The sequence below is a fragment of the Callospermophilus lateralis genome, chromosome 14, assembly GCF_048772815.1.
Source record: "Callospermophilus lateralis isolate mCalLat2 chromosome 14, mCalLat2.hap1, whole genome shotgun sequence".
Taxonomy (NCBI): domain Eukaryota; kingdom Metazoa; phylum Chordata; class Mammalia; order Rodentia; family Sciuridae; genus Callospermophilus; species Callospermophilus lateralis.
The window spans coordinates 90,760,979-90,782,510 of NC_135318.1; the positions used below are offsets into that span (position 1 = coordinate 90,760,979).

A 21,532-nucleotide genomic window follows, 5' to 3' on the forward strand; every position below is an offset into this window, starting at 1 on the left:
GTTCTGACAAACGGCCCTGCGCCATTCAGATAAGCCAACACCACTGTCCCGGGAGAGAAGCCCTCAGGCTCCCACAGAGCTCTGCTCCTCGCCCCGCACCCCGCCCCTCCGTGGAGCCCCCCAACTCTGATGCACTGAGCAGGGGGTGGAGCTTTCCAGAAACCCGTCCTTCCCCTTCCTGTTCCACAGCTGCCCTTGACCTCGCCTCTACGGAGGCCAAAACTCTCCTCCTCTTTTGTCATCTGGAGCTGTGTCCAGGCCATGTTCAACCACGCTCAGCACCAAGCTGGAAGAAAGCCCAGCAGGGACCTCCCTCCTCCTCTGGGAGGGGCTTCTGCATCCAGCCAGGTTCAGAGGAAGGGATGTCTCCCCAGGGGTCACTGATAGGGCTTGCCATCTGGGCGGAGCCCCAGTCCTGCCAAGCGAATGCCTGCAGTCCTGCTGGCCTCCAGTCACAGGTCCCCAACCCCAAGCCTGCAGTCCAGTCCATACAGAGTCACTTTGGGTTCACTTTCCCACCAGCTCTGGGCTCCACAATGGCAGGCCCTGGAACTTGCGGGTTCCTCTTCTTTGAACTGTGCTAGACAAGGCACCCATCCTAGCTGTTCTTGGAGCCCTGTCCATTTCCACAGATTCACCCTGGGCTTTTTCACCCCTCATTGCACGATCCAGTCTGAAGCCTGAGTCTGGGGACACACGGGGCAGTGTCAAAATTCTCTGCCTTCTGCTTCCTTCTAGGGCAAGAAACCCTTGGAGTCATTTCCTATTTCTCAGCAAGGGACTGAAAGGCAGGAGCACGGCTTTGGTCGTCTGAACGCTCCGTGGCCTGTTGACCACCACCAAGTTGATTGGCATGTAGTGCGGGCTTCGTGGGCCAGCCACGCGGCCCAAGCACTTTACGGATGGGTTTGTGTCGGTCCTGGCAGCATCGCATGAGGGGGACACGCGCAGACCTCAGGGCTCACAGGTAAGTACCCAGAGTCAGAATTCCAGGGGGCTCAGAGCCGGCTCTGCCCAGCCCAGGGCTGCCCTGGGGCCCCTGGGACGGCGCGCGCTCACCATGCCTCCCGTGCTCTCGCGGCAGTCCTGCAGGCAGCGGACGTTCTCCCAGGTGCTGTAGGCCTTCAGCCCCGCCACCAGGGCCTGCAGTGCGCGGCTGCTGACCAGCTCCTTCCCTTGGAAAATGTCCTCATCCAGAAGGGCCCCCGCATACCTGCCAGATAGAGCAGAGAGGTGTGATGGACGTCCTGGTACCGCCAGCCCTGCGAAGGGGCGCGTCCAGGGACATCAGAACCCCAGGGTCACCACCCAAGGCTTCCCGTGCCCTTCAGAGGTGCCCCTGCACCACAGCAAAGCTGCAGCCACGAGTCTCCCACACACCATTCTCCCTTGGAAAATGTCTCCTTCACGCCCTGCCCAGCCGCTTTCCCGCCAGTCCAGTAACAGGCCTCCTTGCCCACAGGGGCCCCTGTCCCAGCCTGATGCTGCTTCTCTGGGCAGAATCCCTCCGTTACCTACCTTAGCTCCTGGCGGCCACCTTCTGTGACTTCCCTTCTCCTTCCATCTTCGAGGTCACTACGCCCACCTGCCCTCCCATGATGCCTCACTTCCACTAGGTGAGGAGGTGAGGTGAGGAACCCCCAGAAGCCTTGTCACTCCTTCTTAGCCTCCTCTCATGTACAAGGAGCCCTGTGACTACAGGGGACCCACCTCTATAACCCATCAAGGTCCCCAATTCAACTATCTCCAAGTCTGTTTTCCCCTGTGAGGTGCCATATTCACAGGTTGCAGGGCTTCAGATGCGGACATCCTTGGGGCCATCATTCTGGCCAGCACACAGTCCATTTCAGAACTCCCAGCAGAAGCAGAATTAAAACATGAGAATCATGAACAACTCGTGACACTTTGTGTGTGGAAGGCAAAGTTGCTTAGGGCCTTGCTAAGTGGCTGAGGCTGGCTTTGAACTTGTGATCCTCCTGTCTCAGTCTCCTGCCATTTCTCTGGAGTAAACATGTAGAAATGAAATAGGCAGGTCATAGGGCAGCTGCATTTTAACTTTTGAAGAAACTGCCACACCATTGTTCATATCAGTTGTGTGAGTTTTCCTTCCCACCTGCAGCTCATGAGAATCCCAGTTGCTCCCATCCCTGACAATGGTTGGCTTTGCGTCTTTTTAGTGTTAGTCCTTCTAGCAGTATAAAATTGTATTGCCTTGGTTTTGAAGTTGCATTTCCCTGATGATTAATGATCATGACCATCTTCTCCTGTGTCTGCGCCTAATCATTCATTTATCTTCCTTTCCTGTCTGCTTAATTCCTATTGGCTTGCTCATACTTTTTCTTTTCTTTTGTACCAGGGATTGAACTCAGGGGCACTCAACTGCTGAGCCCCATCCCCAGGCCTATTTTGTATTTTATGTACAGACAGGGTCTCACTGAGTTGTTTAGGGCCTTGCTTTTGCTGAGGCTGGCTTTGAACTCGCCATCCTCCTGTCTCAGCCTCTGGAGCCACTGGGATGACAGGCATGTGCCACCGCACCCAGCTCATTCTATTTTTAATTGACTATCTTCTTTGTATGTTCTGGCTAGCAATCCATTGGTGGATGTATGTATTACAAACATTTTCTCCCATCTGTGGCTTGCCTTTTTATTTCCTTCAAGACAGAAGTCAATTTGGGCTCAAAGTATTGACCTTCCTCCATCCATAGAAAATTTTCTAGGGTCTGAACATACTGTTTCTTCAATGAAACCGACATAGCAAAAGATACTACGTGGAGCCAAGTCCTACAGCAAAGAGCAAAGACTTCTGTGTTTCAACCACAGAACACAGAAATCAAATTGGAGCAAACTGACAAGATGCATTTCAGGGTGCATGACGAAGGCAGACAGAATCTCTCTAAAGCCATGAAGTCAACAAGAGGGTTGGATTCTATTAACCAGCACTTGGATGAAAAAAAAACTTAATGCATTAAGCAACTAAAAAGGGCTTATGCATTATCACTTAGCTTGGTCCTTACAACAGTCCTGTGAAATAGGAAATCACAACCCCATTTTACATACAAGGGAGCCGACGTTCTCCCAGGTGCTGTAGGCCTTCAGCCCAGCCATTAAATCCAACGAGAGGGTCGGATTTAATCTACACAGCCTAGGTTATGTGATTAACATGTATTGGGGCAGAGAGAGGATTTTAACCCAGGGTGCCCTCTTGTCCTAAGTAACGTGCTCTTTGGGGGTGGGGCTGTAGCTCCGTGGCAGAGCACTTGCCTAGCATGTGTGAGGCACTGGGTTGAATTCTCAGCACCACATAGAGATGAATAAAATAAATAACAGGCTCTTTTCATCCTAAACAACATGTCTGTCAGTGGCCCCAATCAAGTTCATACAGTTTGATCTATGCTCTGCGATCACTACTCTTGCCTTGGTCTGTGACTTGACCCAATCTGCCAGGCAAACATCCTGCTACAGAAGCCCTCATCTGCCAGACAGACAGGTGCACCGACCCGGTACCTCTGACTCCTTGTGGGACCCTTGTGTGTGTTTGAAAGAGAGTCTCAGAAGCTTCTCTGTTCAGGGTATCAGAGTCCAGGAGGAGTGTGTCTGAAGAAATCTGCAACAGGAGGCTCAGACTGGTCCAGAAGGTAAATTAGGAAATAAAGATCCCTGTGGCAAGTCCTCATTGGTAAGCGCATCTGTTTAATAGGTGAGGTCTTTAGACACGCCAGGTACCTGCTTAGAAGTTACATCCACTCAAACAACAGGTGAAGAGAAAATAAGTGCAGATCCCCCACCACAGAAGGGTACAGGAGGAAGGTGGACAGTCTCTCAGAAGCCACAAAGTCAATCAGAGGGTTGGATTTAATTCACAAGTGATTTTGCATAAAAAGATCAGATAAGATTTTTCGGCAGCGATGCATGGGAATTGCATTCTTAACAGTGCAGTGTGGTCCTGGCGGTGTAGCGGGATGAAGGGTGTCTAAGGTGCTCAGCTACCCTGATTCCATTTACCCATTAGGACAGAGCATGGGTGAGTTTCTGCAGACTGGGGAGTGTCATTTCAACCATTCATCAATTTAACCAATACCAATGAGTCCTCACTTTGTGCAAGGCATACATCTATCTAGGTACTGTAAAAACATCAATTAAAAATGGAGAGCCGAGCTCGGTGGCACATGTCTATAATCCCAGTGGCTTGGGAGACTGAGGTAGGAGGATCATGAGTTCAAAACCAGCCTCAGCAAAAAGGCAGGTGCTAAGCAACTCAGTGAGACCCTGTCTCTAAATAAGATTTTAAAAAGGGCTGGGGATGTGGCTCAGTGGCCAAGTGTCCCTGAGTGTAATCCTCAGTATGCCCCAAGAATTCTAAAAATTCAAAATAAAAAAGACTGGGGATGTGGCTCAGTGGTTAAACACCCCTAATCCCCAGTAAACTTCCTCCCCACCAAAAAAAACAAAACAATGAAACAGAGAGAAACCTCTGCCTGTTGAGTTGCCTTGAGACATGAGTTACTACATATAAAATGGTAGAACAGGACCAATTCTGTGGCAAACACTTGAATATGTGTCAGCTACTATCTTAATGTTATCCTTACAGGTATTGGGTAGGAAGAATGCCTAGAGGATGACTAAATCCAGCTGAATCTCAGAGGTACAGATGGCGCTGTGGCCCTCCTGGCCTGGAACCCAGCCTGGACTGCTTAAGCTGCCCATGTGGCCAGGAATAAATAAAAGTCAGAGCTAAAATAATCTTTTGGACTGATGCACTACAAAATCAATGTTTTAAAAAGTTGTTAATCATTTTCTAAACTAGGAATTTCATTTCTGTAGCAAATTTCCTGGCCAGCTACTTCCAGACTCCTTTACAACAGGAAAGAATAGTCAACGTGCAAAACTCCAACCAGCGAGGTGGCCAAGTGTGATGTCATTGCAAGGTCGTCTCACTGCTTTTCTTGAAACAATGTGTGCAGAGAGCCAGGCCCTACTAGATGTGAACACGCCAAATTAGGGACCAGAGGTCTCCACCTCAAACCAAGAGTAGTAGTGGGACAGTAAGAGGGGCCCAGGTTGCTGGCCCAAGGAGCTTATCTGGGCCTTCCCCTAGGAGGGAAGCTGGCTTTGGAGCAGTGACCCGATGAGCTGTGTCTCAGAGGATGACTGAGTTACCAGGTGGAGCAAGGGTGTGAGGTGAGTGCTGGGGGTGGGGGGTGGGGACGGTCCCCAGGAAGGGCACAGGCAGGAAGAACATCAGCTCAAGAACCCAGCACAGAGCCTGTGGCGGAAATCAGCAGAGGAGAGAGGTGGGAGATGGCAGGTGCCAGGCAGGGGGAAGAGGCTCCGAGGCCATGGGAAGGAGATTGAGTTTCACTAAGGGCAGGAGATGCTATGGGGGTGGGGACAAAGGAGGGTCCCAGTGAGAATTCAGATTTTGTTTCAGGAGGATGGGGTTAGGGGAGTGGAGCTAGGACGTGTCCCAGTGACATGACAGGAGAGGGAGATAAAATCACCAGAATGTAGAAATGATAGAAAGTTTGAGAAGTCTTGGGGCCGATGGCCATAAGAACAATTCATATTTATTGAGCGTGGGGTACCCTATACTGAGCATGTCCAAATATCAACTCCAAATATCAAATTTCATCTTTCTTTCTTTTTTTCAAATGAGGTGATATTCTTAATTTTTTTTTGAGAGAGAGAGAGAGAGAGAATTTTAATATTTATTTTTTTAGTTATCGGCGGACACAACACCTTTTGTTTGTATGTGGTGCTGAGGATCGAACCCAGGCCTCATGCATGCCAGGCGTGCGCGCTACCGCTTGAGCCACATCCCCAGCCCCAAATTTCATCTCTCTGGTGTTATTCTTCCCATTTTAGAGATGGGGAAATGAGACACAGAATGACCGTCACTTTCCCATCGTTGCACGATTAGCAAATGAAGGGATCAAAGTTGAGGCCTCAAGCGTGGAGTCCCAGAGGCTCTGCTCTGCATCGCCTGGAATATCTGAGGCTGTGCCAGGCCCTGTCCTAAGCCCGTTTGTGTGTTAACTCTGCAGCCCCCCAACACCCTAGAAGTAGGTACTGATATCTTCACTCCGTTTCTAACCAGCAACTTCACATCCAGAGAATTTCAGTGGTTGCCCGCGCGGCTGGGAGTGCAAGGGCTGGGATGTCGACCAGGACAGCCGGGCAACTCCTGCCCCTCAGTGACTTCACTCCTGTCTCCTCCTTGAGGCCCCTCTCAGGACTGGTGGCCTGGAAGGATTCAGAGAGCAAAGGGATGAGCAGTCTGGGGGGACCGTGAAGGAGTGGAACCTGCTGCTGAGGTGGCGGGGCTCCCGGGAGGCTGCAATAACCTGCACAGCAGGTGGTGCTGACCTGAGAGGTGCACGTGTCAGGTCCTGGAGGCCAAGAAAAGGACCAGGGGTGGGAAATGTGCGGCCCTTCTTGAGGAGGTGTCCCAGAAAGACAAGCTCTAGGCCACTACGAGGAGGAACTCTGCTGCCACAGTTGGTAGAATACAGATGGCTTCATGGTTGGTGCAGCACGCATGCCCAGTGAGACCCGCGTGGCAGTGTCCGCTGCCAGGGCACTAGGGCAGGAGGCTGGCAGGGCACAGCCAGGGCTCAGCAGTGAGGAGCAGTCCCTGGTTGTCAAAGGTCCCAAGCACAGACACCCACTCCAAAGGCAGAAAACAGGAGTCCTAGCTGGCTGTCCCTGTCACCCAGGTGGGGCTGTGACCTTGCAGTGGCTGCCCAAACCTCCAGGTCTGCAGAGGCACCTGCTGTACAGGTGGTCTGATGGAGGGAGAGGTGCAGCAGCTTGAGGAGGTGGGCAGGGGAATGCTGCAGGGCTCCCCGCAGAGCTGCCCTCCCCTCACCCAGCAGGCCTTGCCCAGCGCTGAGCACCAAGGGGGCTCCTCTCCCCAGGCCGGCAGGCTCCAGAAGACATCAGGTCCTGCCATGGCTTGAATATGTATCCCCACCCCCCAAATCATGCAGGGGGTTCATCCCCCCAAATCTTATATTAATGAAATTAAGAGACTAGAAACTTCAGCGGCAGGTGGTGTTCGGAGGTGGGCATGTGGGAAATGAGTAGGTGAGATTAGGCTTTAGGGCGGAGCCCCATGATTGACTCCTGGTGGCTTTGTGTGGGCAGGGAAAGGCCACATGGACGCAGAGATGCCTGTGCATTCCTGCCGTAGTGTGACGTAGCCATGGTCCCTGACAGGAACACGCAATGTGCCATTTGAACTTCCAGCCTTCTAACTGTGAGTTCCATGAAACCTTTTTCTTTGTAAAATAGCCTGACTCAGGTATTTCATTATAACAATAAAAAAGGGGCTAACGCAGTTTCCATCCTCTTTGGTTGAAGATAGGAGAGTGTTGGAGATTCTCACAGAGGGCCAGCAGGTGGGAGTGGATAAGCAGCCTGCAGGGAGGGACCTAACCCAGCCAGGCCTCCCAGCTCCGGCCCCCCACCCAGGGCATGTGCAGGGCCTAGCAAGTGAGCTGCCAGATCCCACACAGCAGCAGAGGATGCCGGGGAATTGGAATCTCAGGTGAACAAGGCATTCATCTTAGTGTAAACATACTGTGCTTAGACTAAAACATGCTGCATTAGTTATCTGAAATTGAAATTGAATTGGGTGTCTAGATTTTACCCAGCAACCCAATCAGCAGGGCACCACACAACAGCTGGACATGCATCAACACATGTGCATTGATGGAAGTCATCCCACCTCACTCTGTCACCTGCCTTTCCACTGTGGAGTGGGACCACTCCTGTCATTGTCACAGGAAACGGGAGATGAAGCAAGGCCCATGGCCAACCTGGCTGGAGGTCTGTTTCCTAACTGCAGATCTATGCTCTCAAAGATCTGAACTGCCTTTGTGCTTCAGTAGGACTCAAAACACCAAAGGACCCTCTCACTGGTCAGCCTCAAGGTTCCCAGACACTGAGACCTGAAGCCGACTGACTGGAGGCATGCATCCATGGCCAAGAGGGAGATGGTACCAGGGCCAGTGTTTCCTAAACTTTGTGGAGAAAGAGAAAGAAAAGGCGTGTGTGGGAGGAGAGGTAGTTGGCACTTTTTTTTGTCATGTTACAACTAATTTGATTAAGCTCCTTCCTCACAACTGGAAGAGGGGCAGTAGGAGCAATGAATTAGAAAAAATAAGAAAGCACATGTAGCAGAAAGAGCCAGCTTATCCCTGGGCTTTTGGCGGTTATATTATTATTATTTTGGTTGATACAAACAGTTCCACACACTCACAAGGCACAACACGGCGCCCTTGATTCACTGTCACACTGGCACCATCTGCTCAGAGTGATCAGCATAAACTTCACTTTGTCTTAACACACAGACATCCTTTCCCTCATCCTTCCTCCTCCACTTAGGTCAGGGCCATCCTTCCTGGGGGCCTGTGACAGATCTTCAGTGCAGTGAACCCCTGCTGCGATGCGGGGATAGAAGGGAAGGAGAGGGAAAGAAGGAGAGAGTCATCAAGGGAACCCCAAACTCACCAGAGAGCAGAGGGGAAAGGAGATGTGTCAGCTTTTTCACTGATGTGACCAAAGGACCCAATCAGAACAACTGTGAAGGAGGGAAGGTTTATTTAGGGGCTCAGTTTCAGAGGTCTCATCCATAGAAGTCTGGCTTCATCCCTTGGGGCTCAAGGTGAGGCTGGACATCCATGGCAGAAGAGGTGGCAGAGGGAAGCTGCTCACATGATGATCAGAGGCGGAGAGAGACTCGCTCACCAGATCCAAAGCCACGCCCCCAGTGCCCACCTCCTCCAGCCACACCCCATGCACCTCCAGCTACCACTCTGTTAATCCCATCAGGGATTTGCTCACTGATTAGGTTAAGGATATGATCCAATCATTTCTCCTCCAAACCTTCTTGCGTTGTCTTACACATGAGCTTTTGGGGGACATCTCACATCCAAACCATAAGATGGAACCCAGGAAGGTCCAGGAGCAATTGGCTTGATATCTGTTCAACAGGGTGGCCTACGCACAACACAGCAAGGGCCCCGGGGTATCTGTATCAGTTTCTATTAGTTGCTTCTATTTTCTCTCCTTGAAACCTAAAGCTACAAATGTGTTCTCTCTCTACCAGTCTGATTTTGGAATTGTGGGGAGAGGGCATCTCCCTAAAATCAAGAGAAACTTTCATTTCATAACAATAATAATGTAGCTCTTATAAAATCAAGAAATATTAAGCTTAAATCTAGCTAAAAAAATTTAAAAACAGATGCAGAAAAAGGAAACATGTTGATATATGCAGTTGATACTTCAGTTATGCATAAAGGTGAAGATATACAAATGAATTTATAAATGTGGCGTGTGTAGGGGATCCATTGTAATGGGATCTAGGAACGACTGACACAAGTTTGTAGATATTCAATTGACAAGTGAAGAGCTATTTCCTTTTCTTAATAGTGTCAAATTGTACTGGGCAAAAATCAGGAATTTTGTTTTCTATGGATGTAAAAATTTCTCTGATTTCAAAATTCAGGTTTGTTTGGATTCATCTTATACTTTCATCACAATTCAGTAGTGCCACTTCTTTTCTGATTGTAAAGTTTGCAGGTCACATGAGGCAGCTCCTTAAACGACCTCATGGCTTTCAACCCTGGCTGTTTAGGAGAATCTTAGCAGCGGGACTTAAACATGCCCACTCCCAACTCCTGAGGCCACCCCAGATGAATCAGAACCAATGGGAGAGGGTGACAAGAGTCTTTATTTTGTGGCAAGCACATCAGATGGATTCAATATGAATTGAATAAGATCTATGAGAACTGCTAAAATGAAAAACCAAAACAACAAAACAACAAAAACCCACAAACACCTATGTGTCAGCTCTGGCTCAGATGAAGCAGAGCTGGGAGGGTGAGGTCACAGGGGTACAGGGGGAGAGGCAGGCTTTGTCCAGAGTTAATGACAACTTCAGGTGGAGTGGATGAGGTCAGAAGAAATGTCACACAGTTCAGATACAGAAGGATACCAGAGGTTTTTTCCTCCAATAATATCACTAAAAAATGGATGAAGTAAAATCATTTTCCTATAGAGTTGTCACACAGCGAAGACTTCAGGAAGGCTTAGAGAACTGAATTCCAAAGGGTGACGAACACGTTTTAGTAGATTGGACATTGCATAAGGAAGGAACAGAGAACCTGTGGAGAGAGACATGAACATTGTCCAAATTAATGCATAGAGAGAGATTTTAAAAAGAGAGACAGAAAAACAAGAACATAATTCCAGTAAGCTGTGGGGCAGTATGAAGCGGTTTAGCATTTGCATGCTCACATATCCAAAAGAAAGAAAAGAAAGAAATGGGGAGAAAAATTTTAATGAAATTTTATGAAAATTTCAACTCTCCAATTCCAAGTGCTCAACAAACATCAAACATTATAGACACAAAAAAAACCCCCCACACCTACACCATCATAAGCAAACTTTAAAAATAAAAAAAAGAAAAATCTTAAAAGCAGCTTGAGTGGGAAGAAAATTTACATCTAAAGAAACAGCTGGAAGAAAGATGGCTGTTCTCATAGGGACTAAAGAATCAAGGAGGAGGAGAGTGGAGGCTTTAAAGTGCTCAAGGAAGACAGCCCAGAATTCTGTGTCATTGGCCATGTCCTTCAACAAGAGAAAGAAAGAGGAAGAGGAGAAGAAAGAATGGAGGGATGGAGGGATGGAGGGATGGAGGGAAGGAGAAACAGACGTCTCAAAAAACGAAGTAGAGGGATTCATGGCAGTTGACCTTTCCGTGTCAGAAGCTAACAGAAATGTCGAAAGGCAAACCAGATATCAGTTAGAACCTTTGTCTATGCAAAGGAAGTAACAGTGTTGGAAGTGGAATAAGAAAGAAATAAAATAAAATAAAATTTTCCTTAATTTTAATTGCTTTAAGACACCATTATCGAAAAGAAAAAGAACAGCAGCATACTGAGAGTTTGTAGGGTGTCCAAGGGGAACAATGTGTTCTGGGGTAACAATGGCTTGAAGGACAGGAGGAGATTTGGGAATACATTGTTTAAGGGCCCTACTCAACAGGAGAATTCGTCTGTTTTTTGAAGATGGCCTCTGATTCATTAAAGATGTATATCGTAAATCCTGGGCCAATAATTAAAACATGCTTTTTAAAAAGTGTAAATAATATGTCAATAAAAATGACACATTGGAATAATAAACAACGTTCTGTTCACCCAAGAGCAGGCAGAAAATAAAAATAAAAAACACAGATGGAAAAAATAAGCATCAATTATAGTAGGACAGACTTGAATCCAAACATATCAGTAATCACTTTAGGTACAATTGGTCTAAACACACCAGTCAAAAGCTGGAGATTGACAAACTGGATATAAAAAGCAAGACCCAATTATATGCTGTTAACAAGAAAACTGCTTTAAAAACAGGGTCGGCTAAACTACAGTGTAAAGAAAAAAGTGCCCCGAACACATTAAACCAGAGCCCTGGGCGGCTACGCTGTATGCAAAAACGGACCTCAGGACAAGGAATGTTTTGGGGGCTGAAGAAAGGAATCACATCAGGACAAACAGTCAATATTCCAAGAAGGAATGACAATCCTACATGTGCATGCACCTAGAACTTCTTTTTTAAAACAACCTCCAAAATAATTGGAGTTAAAACTGGTAAAAAGATGAAAGGAGAAACAGGCAAGTTTACCCTGGTTGGCAACGTCAGCTGCCTTCTCGATCACGGGGAACAAGTGGGCAGAAAATCGGAAAGGACGTTCAATCTGCAGAGCCCAGTTCACCAGCTGGACCTGGCAGATGCGACGAGATGCTTCTCTTGACCACAGAACACACATTGTTCTCAAGTGTACGTGGAACACTTTACACACACCACAAATATACACAGCGCCATAAATTTCAAAGAACAGAACTCATACCAAGGATGTTCTTGGACTATGAAAGCACTTCTAAATAATCCATGGGTCAAAGGGGAGGTTTCAAGGAAAATTTTCAACTATTTTTAACTAAATGAAAACACAACGTATCAAAACAGGCTGCAGCTGCAATGCTTAGAGGGAAGTTTTAGTCTTAAATGATTATATTAGGCAAGAAGAAAGGTCTCAACACAGTAATGTAAACTTTCACAGGGCGGGGGGCGGGGCAGGGAGGGAGGCAGCAAAGTTACAGCAAGCAGAAGGGAATTCATAAAGAGTGGAGTAGGTATCAATTAAATTTAAACCAGACAAATGACAATCACTTCAATACTGAAAACCCAACAAGATCGATAAACCTCTATCCAAACTGATGAAGGAGGGGACACAAAGTATCAGGACTGAAAGAGGGAAAGTCATTACTGACCCCACAGATGGTAAAAAGATGATCGGGAAAATGCCACCCAGTACTCTGGCCATAGATTCAACAGTTAGGTGAAATAAATAAACCACTCAAGAAGTGAAGGCAAAAAGCACTGTAATAGGCAAAACAGTTCTGCAAAAGAGCAAAGTCGGAAGACCCACAGAACCCAATGTCAAGGCAAGTCAGGTTGGTTTTTTTGTTTGTTTCATTTTGATTTTACAAATTCTGCTGTCAAGATTCATGATCGAAATGTTCATCCAACTAGAAGGGGGATTGCTCCATCTACTAAAGGTCATCTAAAAACCTCCTGCAGTGAGCACTCAGTACGGATGGAGAAATACTGCCTGCAGCCCCAGGATCAAGCCCAGCCAGGGGAGGCTCCTCTGCCCTCACCATGGCTCTTCAGTGCAATGTGGGGGGCTAGCCAGGCCACTAAGGCAGGGAGAAACTCACAGGCATCAGTAGTGGCAGGAAGAAGGAAACTCTTTATTCCTACGTATGTATTGTGTATATAGAAAATCCTAGAGTCCACAAAGAAAATGCTAAATCTAATAAGTGAATTTGGTTAGAATGCAGGATTTAAGGTCAATATACAAAATAGTTTGTATTTTAATACACTGTCCATAAACAATTGGAAATTAAATTTTAAAAAGCAACAATTTGAATACATTTATTAGAAAATTTGTACTGGAAACTCAAATGCTGGATATATGAAAAACTTACATGTTCATCAACAAGAAAACAAACAACCCAATTTAGAAATGGGTAAAAGACCAGAAATGTGTACTATCTTTCTGAAAAACTAGCAATTTCTTAGAATGTTGGACATAAACTTATTCAGTTGCCCAGAAAGTCCTCTCTAGGTATTTACCCTTAGAAAAATGAAAAACTTGTTCAAGAGTATTCACTGTGTCTTATTTATCCTTGATAAAATCCTGGAAGCCACTCCCAGGTCCATCAGGGGGAGAACAGATAAGCCAGTTGGGGTTTGTTCATTTAATGTTCCTATTCAGTAATAAAAATTAACCAACCATCAAGAACATTGAGGGACACCAAAACAAAGGAAACGCATATGGTCTATGATTCCACTTACCTGCCGTGTGAGAGGAGGCACACCAAGCTAGGGGGAGAGCAATCTGAAAGCTGTTTGTCTTGCCTCGGCAAAAGCAAGGTGCTAAGCAACGCAGTGAGACCCTGTCTCTAAGTAAAATGCAAAATAGGGCTGGGATGTGGCTCAGTGGCCTAGTGCCCCTGAGTTCAATCCCCAGTACCTCCACCACCGCCAAAAAAAAAAAAAAAAGTAAGAAAGAAAGAAAGAGAGCTGGCTGTCTCTGCTGGTGGTGAGGTGGGAGCTGGCTGTGAGAGCCTGAGGAGCTTTCCCAGGGAAATGTTGATGCTTTTCTATTTATATCTATTTTTATTAGTGCATATTAATTTTGCACATTAATGGGATTCACTGTGATATTTGCGTGCATGCAGCCTGCAGTGTTGGTATCCATCTGACCCTTCTTCCATCCTCCTCCCACCTCCCCCAGAACCCTTCCCAGTCCCTCACATTTACTATCCTACTTTGACATCAACTTTTTTTTAGGTTCCCATATGAGAGAGAACACGTGATATTTGTCTTTCGGTGTCTGGCTTATTTAGCTTAATATGATATCCTCCAGTTCTATGCCTTTGCTGCAAGTGACAGGATGATCATCATCTCCTCCTCCCCCTCCCCCTCTTTCCCCTCCCCCTCCCCTCTCCCCCTCCCCTCTCCCCCTCCCCCTTCTCCTTCTCCCCTCTTCCCCCCACCTTCCACTTCCTCCTCTTCCTTCTTTTGGTACTGGGAATTGCACACAGGGATGCTCAACCACTGAGCCACATTCCTAGTCCTTTTTATATTTTTTTAGAGACAGGGCCTCACTATGTTGCTTAGGGCCTTTCTACATTGCTAAGGCTGGCTTTGAACTCTCAATCCTCCTGCCTCAGTCTCCCAAGATGCTGGAATTATAGGCATGCACCACCACCATGCCTGGCTGATTTCATTCTTTATGGCTTGGTAATATTCCACTATGTATCATAATTTCTTTTTATTAATGCATTTTTTAAGAGAGAGAGAGAGAGGGAGAGAGAGAGAGAGAGAGAGAGAATTTTAATATTTATTTTTTAGTTTTTCAGTGGACACAACATTTTTGTTATTTGTATGTGGTGCTGAGGATCGAACCCGGGCCGCACGCATGCCAGGTGAGCGCGCTACCACTTGAGCCATATCTCCAGCCCAGATGCATTTTTATTATATAGAATAATGGGTTCCATTGTGGCATATTTGCAACAAAGGTTGTTATTTGTGACATTGAAATGTTTGCTACATGAATATGTATTTTTATCAAAACTTACTGAACTATACACTAAAACCCATGCATTTTACTATATGCAAATTTCAAAAACTCTCCAAATATTTTAAATAACAAATGTTGGATGCAAGTAATTTAAATTTTTTCCAGGTAGCGTGGCTCCACCTTCCTGTTGCTGCCTGAAGCTGGGTCTGTAGGATTCGCTGTTGGGACACCCCGCAGGGCTGGCATCTGTTCCAGCCTTGTGCAGCAGGAACAGAGGGCAGCCCCCCCATCCTCACCCCTCCAGTAAGCAGCATGTGGATGTGGCAGGTCCCTCCCTTCACCACCTTATAGACCCCAGGACCTGTTACTCCTCAGTGTGTAAATTTCAAACACATGCCAACTCTAAGTGAGCCATAGTATGATTAGCACGGCATTGCAAATGTAGAGAAGAGGAACACAGAGGAAGGACCCAGGTTTGGAGACCTGTTCCCAGTCCACCTACTCCTGGGCCCTGTGATCATAGGCAGAGCATGAATTTCCTAGCCTTCAGTGCAGGAGTGACAATACTCACACAGACACCCCGCAGCATCCCAGCTCTGAGGAGGAGCTGCTGAGAAGCTCCTGGGGAGAGCCTGGGGTGAAATGTGAATTCCCCTGCACTCTGAAGGCACCAGCACTGCCCTTGTCCTTGGTACCCCACCTCTCCGCCCCCACCCCAACACACACACCTTGACCTACTTTAGAAAACTTGACTATTGATTTAGAACTTTTATCAGAACATAGAGCTATTTTAACTGTTCAAGTCTGTTATGTTTAGAAACTGGCAAGAAGCATTGGTTTGGGTTTTCCCAAATTCACTTGGATTCCATTTGTCTGATAGATAACTGACAGTTGTTTTTCCCTTTTATTTTTTATTTTATTTATCTATTTAATTGTTATTTTTGTTACTGGGGATTGAATCTAGGGGTGCTTAACCACTGAGCCATATCTCCAGCCCATTTTGTTTTTTATTTTTTATTTTGAAACAAGGTCTCACCAAATTGCTCAGGGCCTCACTAAGTGTATGAGGCTGACTTCAAACTTGTGATCCTCCTGCCTCATCCTCCTGAGCTGCTGGGATTACAGGCAGTGCCACTGTGCCCTGCTGTTCTCCCACCTTTACCCTGGGCATCAGATTTGCACCACAGGCTCCTTCCGGCTCGTGGTTAGGAAATGACCCCAGTGTCTGCCTCTCCTTTTAGTGCTTATGAATACCAGGGCCTCCCATTCGCCTGGACAGAACCAACCCCAGGGCCATCTCACCTGCTGGTAAAGGTCAGGGCCAGCACTGTGGCCAGGTGAGGCATTAGCCGGAGCGTCTGTGTTTGGTGCTCGATGATCCTCACCTCTTCCTTGGCTTTGGGCCCAAACTGCCTCCGGCTAGAGAAAATCAATTGACAAATTTTTATCAAAATGTGGTGGACAAATTCATGTCCAGAGCTAAATCTGCTTCCCCACCCTTAGTTTTCAAGCAGTGCGTAATACAGAAACCTGGGTCTCCTTCAAAGGGGTTCAAATAATAAGACACCCAAGACTCTGAAGGAAGCCTGGTGGAACTCTTGGACTCTTCGAAAATTAATCTTCCCACCATGGAATATTTTAAAGGAATGTATCTAATACACAGTAATTTTTATCCTTAGCATTTACATGACATTTTGCAGTTCCACGTGCCCTGTGATCATTAATTATACAGCTTTCCCATGTTTGTGGTATCATTAATGGGCTAGGAGCCATACCCCAGAACATATTTCAAAAGGGCATCCTCAACAGAGGGTGACATTAACCTCATGCTCCCGTCAGTTTCACGGTGGGTCATTATTCCCAGTGCCTCAGCACCCCCCTGCAGGTCTATGTGCAAGGCCCCTCCACATCCTCTGCGAGTCCGTTGTGCCTTGAGGACAGAGGCTGCATTGCACTCTGAGGCAGCTGTGTCCAGGGGACCAAAGCTCTCCTCAGAGCAGCATACAAGATGGCTTGGGATGGTCCCCACAGGCAATGGCCAGGGACAAGCCTTGCAGAAGCCCGAAGCTGCAGACTTCGGGCAAAGAGCCAAGGCCTGCTACACAGTCTCCCTTTGCCCATGCAGGCCAGTGCTCTATGGTCCTGAGTCTGGCAGCATTCTGACTTCAAGCAGTTCAAAGTTTAATGTTGAGTGTGTGTGTGTGTGTGTACCAGGGATTGAACCCAGGGGTACTCAAACACTGAACCACATCCTAGTCCTTTTTTATATTTTATTTAAAGACAGGGTCTCATTGAGTTGTTTAGGGCCTGGCTAAACTGCTGAGGCTACTTTGAACTTGCAATCCTCCTGCCTCATCCTCCTGAGCTGCTGGAATTACAGGCATGCACCACCATGTCTTGCTGATGTTGATTTCTTAAAGAACGACATTTGACACAATACATGCACATATAAACACCTGAGTACACACACATACACAGTGCCCACTGTCAAATGCCCAGAGCACACCTGTGCTGCAGACACACTTAGATGGAGATATCTATCAATCACTCAAAAAGAAAAGGGAAAGACCAATTTTTTTCTAAAAATTTTCTATTTCATAAAGGCTTTCTTAAACATAATTTTATATTTTAATATCATCTTTATTTGTAATCAAAACAAAGGCACCCTAATGTCTCTCACACGGAAGGCATCTAGAAGTAACAATAGGCCATGTCCCCGGGAGTGAGGTGGTGAGGACAAAATGGCAAGCATGCGCTGGGCAGCCGCTGGCAAACACTGTGAGCACAGGATTGTTTTCCACAATCTAACCACCCACAGATGACTGTCCCAGGAATACCACCCCACCCTGCCCCTGGTCCATGTCCTTCCCTCTGTCCCTACATATGCCCAACCACGGCAGGGCGTGGCTCCAAATGAGAGGCTGGACAGGCCATAAGGAAAGCTCTCAGCTGGTTCTGGATCACGGTGAGACCAGAAAAGAGACAAAAATCACAGATCCAATAATGGTGCCATCATAATACTAGGTTATTGCTGTGGACTGAATTTGGGTCCCCACAAAATTCATATGTTGAAGCCCTAACCCCCAAGTGACTATTTGGAGATAGGATTTTTAGGAGGTAATTAAGGTTAAATGAAGTCATGGGGTGTGGTGCTAATCCAATAGGATCGGTGGCCTTATATGAAGAGGAGAGCTCTCTCTTTCTCACTTATGCACTGAGGGAAGGTCATGTGAGGACACAGCAAGAAGGCACCATCTAGAAGCCAGAAAGAGAAACATAACCAAGACCCCAGATCTGATCTCAGGCTTCCAACCTCCAGAACCAGAAATACACGTCTATTGTTTTGTTACGGAAGCTGGAACGGTCTGATACAGTCATTTTACAAATTACATTTTTCTTCACTGTCTGAACTTTTACTTTTAAATGCTATGATTATACAGTGGCTTTATCAATGATGTGTCTAAAATTTTATCAGGGGACATCTATGTATCTGCTTTATGTCCAGCAGTATACTAGGGGCTGGCATCTATCATGTCCAGCAGTGTACTAGGGGTTAGCATCTATTAGGGTCTAGGTAGTCAGCCACTGAGCTCACAGCCTAGGATACAGAGAAGACTCAGGCAAGGTGGCATGTGCCTCAGGAGCCTTGAACATGGCCTAATCTCCCACCCTCTGTCAATCACCAGTATTTCCTGTGTGCAGCCAAAAGATCATTTCAGGGCACTCTAATCACATGGAGACAGCAAAAGAAATGATTAATCATCACACCTTTTAGGTTTGGATTTGCTTAAAAATCGTTTCAAACATACAATTTTAAATAGCATCCACCAAATTTTCAGTTTCTGCCTGTGAAACCTGTCTTGGCATGGCACACAGTAGGCGCTCAATAGCAGACAAAAGGAGGAAAGAATGAACCTTGAGAATGAAGAAATGCAGATGAAGCACACGCAGTGTCTCCCTCAAGACCTCAGGGAAGGTCTTCAGACGCCAGTCCTCTCCTGCCGGCTGTGCCGCCCAATGGTGAGCCCTGCTGACCCTCATGATCCTTACCCACCAGTCAGAAAGTGCCCTGTGCCAATACCCCGCTCTGTTGAACTGCCCCCGGCTCTATAAATGTGCAAAGGTGTTCCTCAACAAACAGGTACTTCTCTGACAACGAGCCTTGTCCGGTCATCGCAGGACCTGGATCTGCCCTGGACCTCGCAGGTAGACACTGTCATGTTCCCATTTCTCTTCAACCCCTGCACTTCCACTGGGGTGACAGAGCAGAAAGAGACTTCCCCTACAGAGGGGCCACGAGGCAGGCCTTGCGTGGCTCGATTCGTGCCAACAGGGAGGAGACACGCTACGCCTCTGCTGAGTTCCCAGGTAGCGGCACAGAAGTCAGGAGATTTCCACGGAATCTGAGTTTCCAACCTTTTTTTGAAACACAGGATGGGTTTCTTTTTTTTCATGTAAAGTAATTTGCTTTGGCATCCTGACCTGTGCGTTATGTTGTGACAATGATACAGCCAGCCATAGGCTTTCCACAGGTCACGAGTTCCCTGGGGGTTCCTGAGGGAGCAAAATGGCTCCGACCAGTCGCGTGGCATCAGCCCGGGAGCCCACCCAGCCTTCCTTGAGATGCTGCTCTTCCCACAAGCCCCTCCCTGTGCTCTCTCCAGCCCAGGCCTCTGTCTGAACAGGGCTCTCTGCCCCAGACAGCCCCACTTCTCACTGCCACCTGTCTAAAGGGACTCATTCTGGGTTCCCTCCCCACACTGACTCCTGATTCTGCTCCCTTCCTTGACATGCCCCTTCAAAAATCAAACCCAACCAACCCAATCAAAGCAAAAAGCAGCTTCTCCTCAGAACGCCCTGAGCTTCCATCTGTGACCCCTTCCCCGAGGCCCAGCACCTTGTCCTTTCAGACTGGTACCATGTGGCCCTGAATGAAGCCTGGGTCACTATGCTTCCATGCCTGGGGCCTCGCTGACCCTGGGAAGGGTCACAGCTAGCTAATCCAAAGGCAGCAAATGATGCTCTATGGGCACGTCTCTCAAACGCAAGCTCAGGAACCCAGAGCCCACACCCAACCACCTCCTCTATAAGGTTCCCACACGAAGCCACTGTGGCCCAGCCCTCATCACCCAGGGCCAGGTGCCAGGCAACCCAAAGTGGGCAGTCCTCACCTGTTCGGCCCACCTGGCCCACTGGTCCCTGCAGGAACCACCGTAAAGGCCCAGGCCTGTCTTCCCTGAGTCCTTCAGCTCCCCAGGAGCCCCTGCGAGGCATGGCGCACCCCCTCCTCTTGAAGTGTGAGCAGAGAGCTGTCTTCCCCACAGGGCTCCTTTTCTGAGCTGGTGACCTCAATAGCAAACCCACATTTTAAAACATACAGCTCCCCGACGGCAGGCCTGCTCACCTTCAGGCACGGGGGTAAGCACTCAGGAAAGATGGGAAGCGAGAGGGCAGGCCGGCTGTTCTACCTTCTCACAGTCCACGCCCACCCCTCCTTCCACCCCCGTCCTCCCCCTAGAATGTTTGCTTGTTACTAGATGTTTTGAAAAAATGAATAAATAAAATCTGACGTGCTGGGTAAATACCAGCGCGCGTATAGGGCAGGGATGGACGAAGGCAGAAAAGGAGCCTCGCCTAATGCCAGCAGCCCACCCCACTGCTGGCTTTCTTGCCAGGGACCAGAAGGAAAGAAGTGATGGGCAGAAGAAAGCAGCACCTGACTCCCTCCCTCCCTCCCTCTGGCCCAAGATGCTGTCAGTCTCCAAAGCACTGAGTAGTTTCTATGCCTCTCTGTCTGGCTTCTCCAGGGGGAAATGGGACACTAAAGGCTGATGACCCTTTTCCCACCTGGAGATGCAGCCAGAGGTTCAGCCCTGTGACTGCCACTGTCAGTCCCCAAGCTGGCAGCCTGGCTGCAGCAGAGGCAGCAGAGAGAGAGGACTTCAAGACTCAGAGGGCCTGGCCTGAAGGAACCTGCCCTGCCACTCTGCGGCCACCTCTCACGGATGCTCTCAGGACCCGTTGGCTGAGCTGGGTGCCATGCCAGCCAGGCCCATCCTCTGGTTGCCAGCACCTGGCATGCTGCCCTGGGCACAGCTGTACTCCTGCAGCTGTCCAGCAATTACTGCCTGCCAGAGGTTTTTATTGTTCCAGTTTATGATCTAGACGGACACAATATTCTTCCTGGTCTTTTCCTCCACTGGGTTACTATTTTTTCTTTAAAAATATATGTAAAGGCTATATTTTTCTCTGTAAACATAATTTTTACTTCAGTACCCAACACACTCCCCGCACCCACTCCTGAAAGAGCCCAGAGTCACTTAGCTCATTTTTTTCATGGTCCTTTAAAAACAAAAAACAGGACATTGTACACGCAATGATATCTCTGCGAAAATAAATCCGGAGCTTAGAGAGTGCTATGCATGGTGCCATTTAAAATTACAGATTTAAAGAGCTATTTCTGGGTTCCAGCAACTCCTAAGGAATAGAGGAAGCATTTATTTTGGGTTGTTTTATTTCATTCCCACTCAATTTTGAACACGGCTGCTTAAAGCAACATTCGTGGAAAGTGACACGGCTGTTAATCACCAAGACAGCTACCGCAGGCACAGCCTCTGGGGGACCGCAATGCCCGCCTTCCCAGCTTTCCCTCTGGTCTCTTCTCCCAAAGGAAGCCAGTGACCTACTAAAAAGATAATTGCTTCCCATGTTTCCCGCTCTGCGGCATCATTGCATCAGGCTGCTGCGAACAGCATCCCGTCACGTGGAAGGAGAGGCATGTGGCCTCTGCCCTTGGCCCTGAGACATCTTGAGGTGCTCAGGCTGGTCTCAGATAATCCTGGGATCCCCCTTCACTGTCAAGGTGCTGAGCCCTTCTGAC

At 47.8% G+C, this 21,532-nt stretch overlaps 1 protein-coding gene across 1 annotated transcript in view; it reads right to left on the bottom strand.

Moving 5' to 3' along the window:
* The window catches only part of Acoxl (acyl-CoA oxidase like), a 286,003-nt gene that overhangs the window by 162,629 nt on the left and 101,842 nt on the right, over positions 1-21,532 (bottom strand). Inside the window, 2 exon segments of the mRNA XM_076833499.2 lie at positions 1,060-1,213; positions 15,955-16,071. Of these exon segments, the coding sequence (XP_076689614.1) occupies positions 1,060-1,213; positions 15,955-16,071 (271 nt within the window).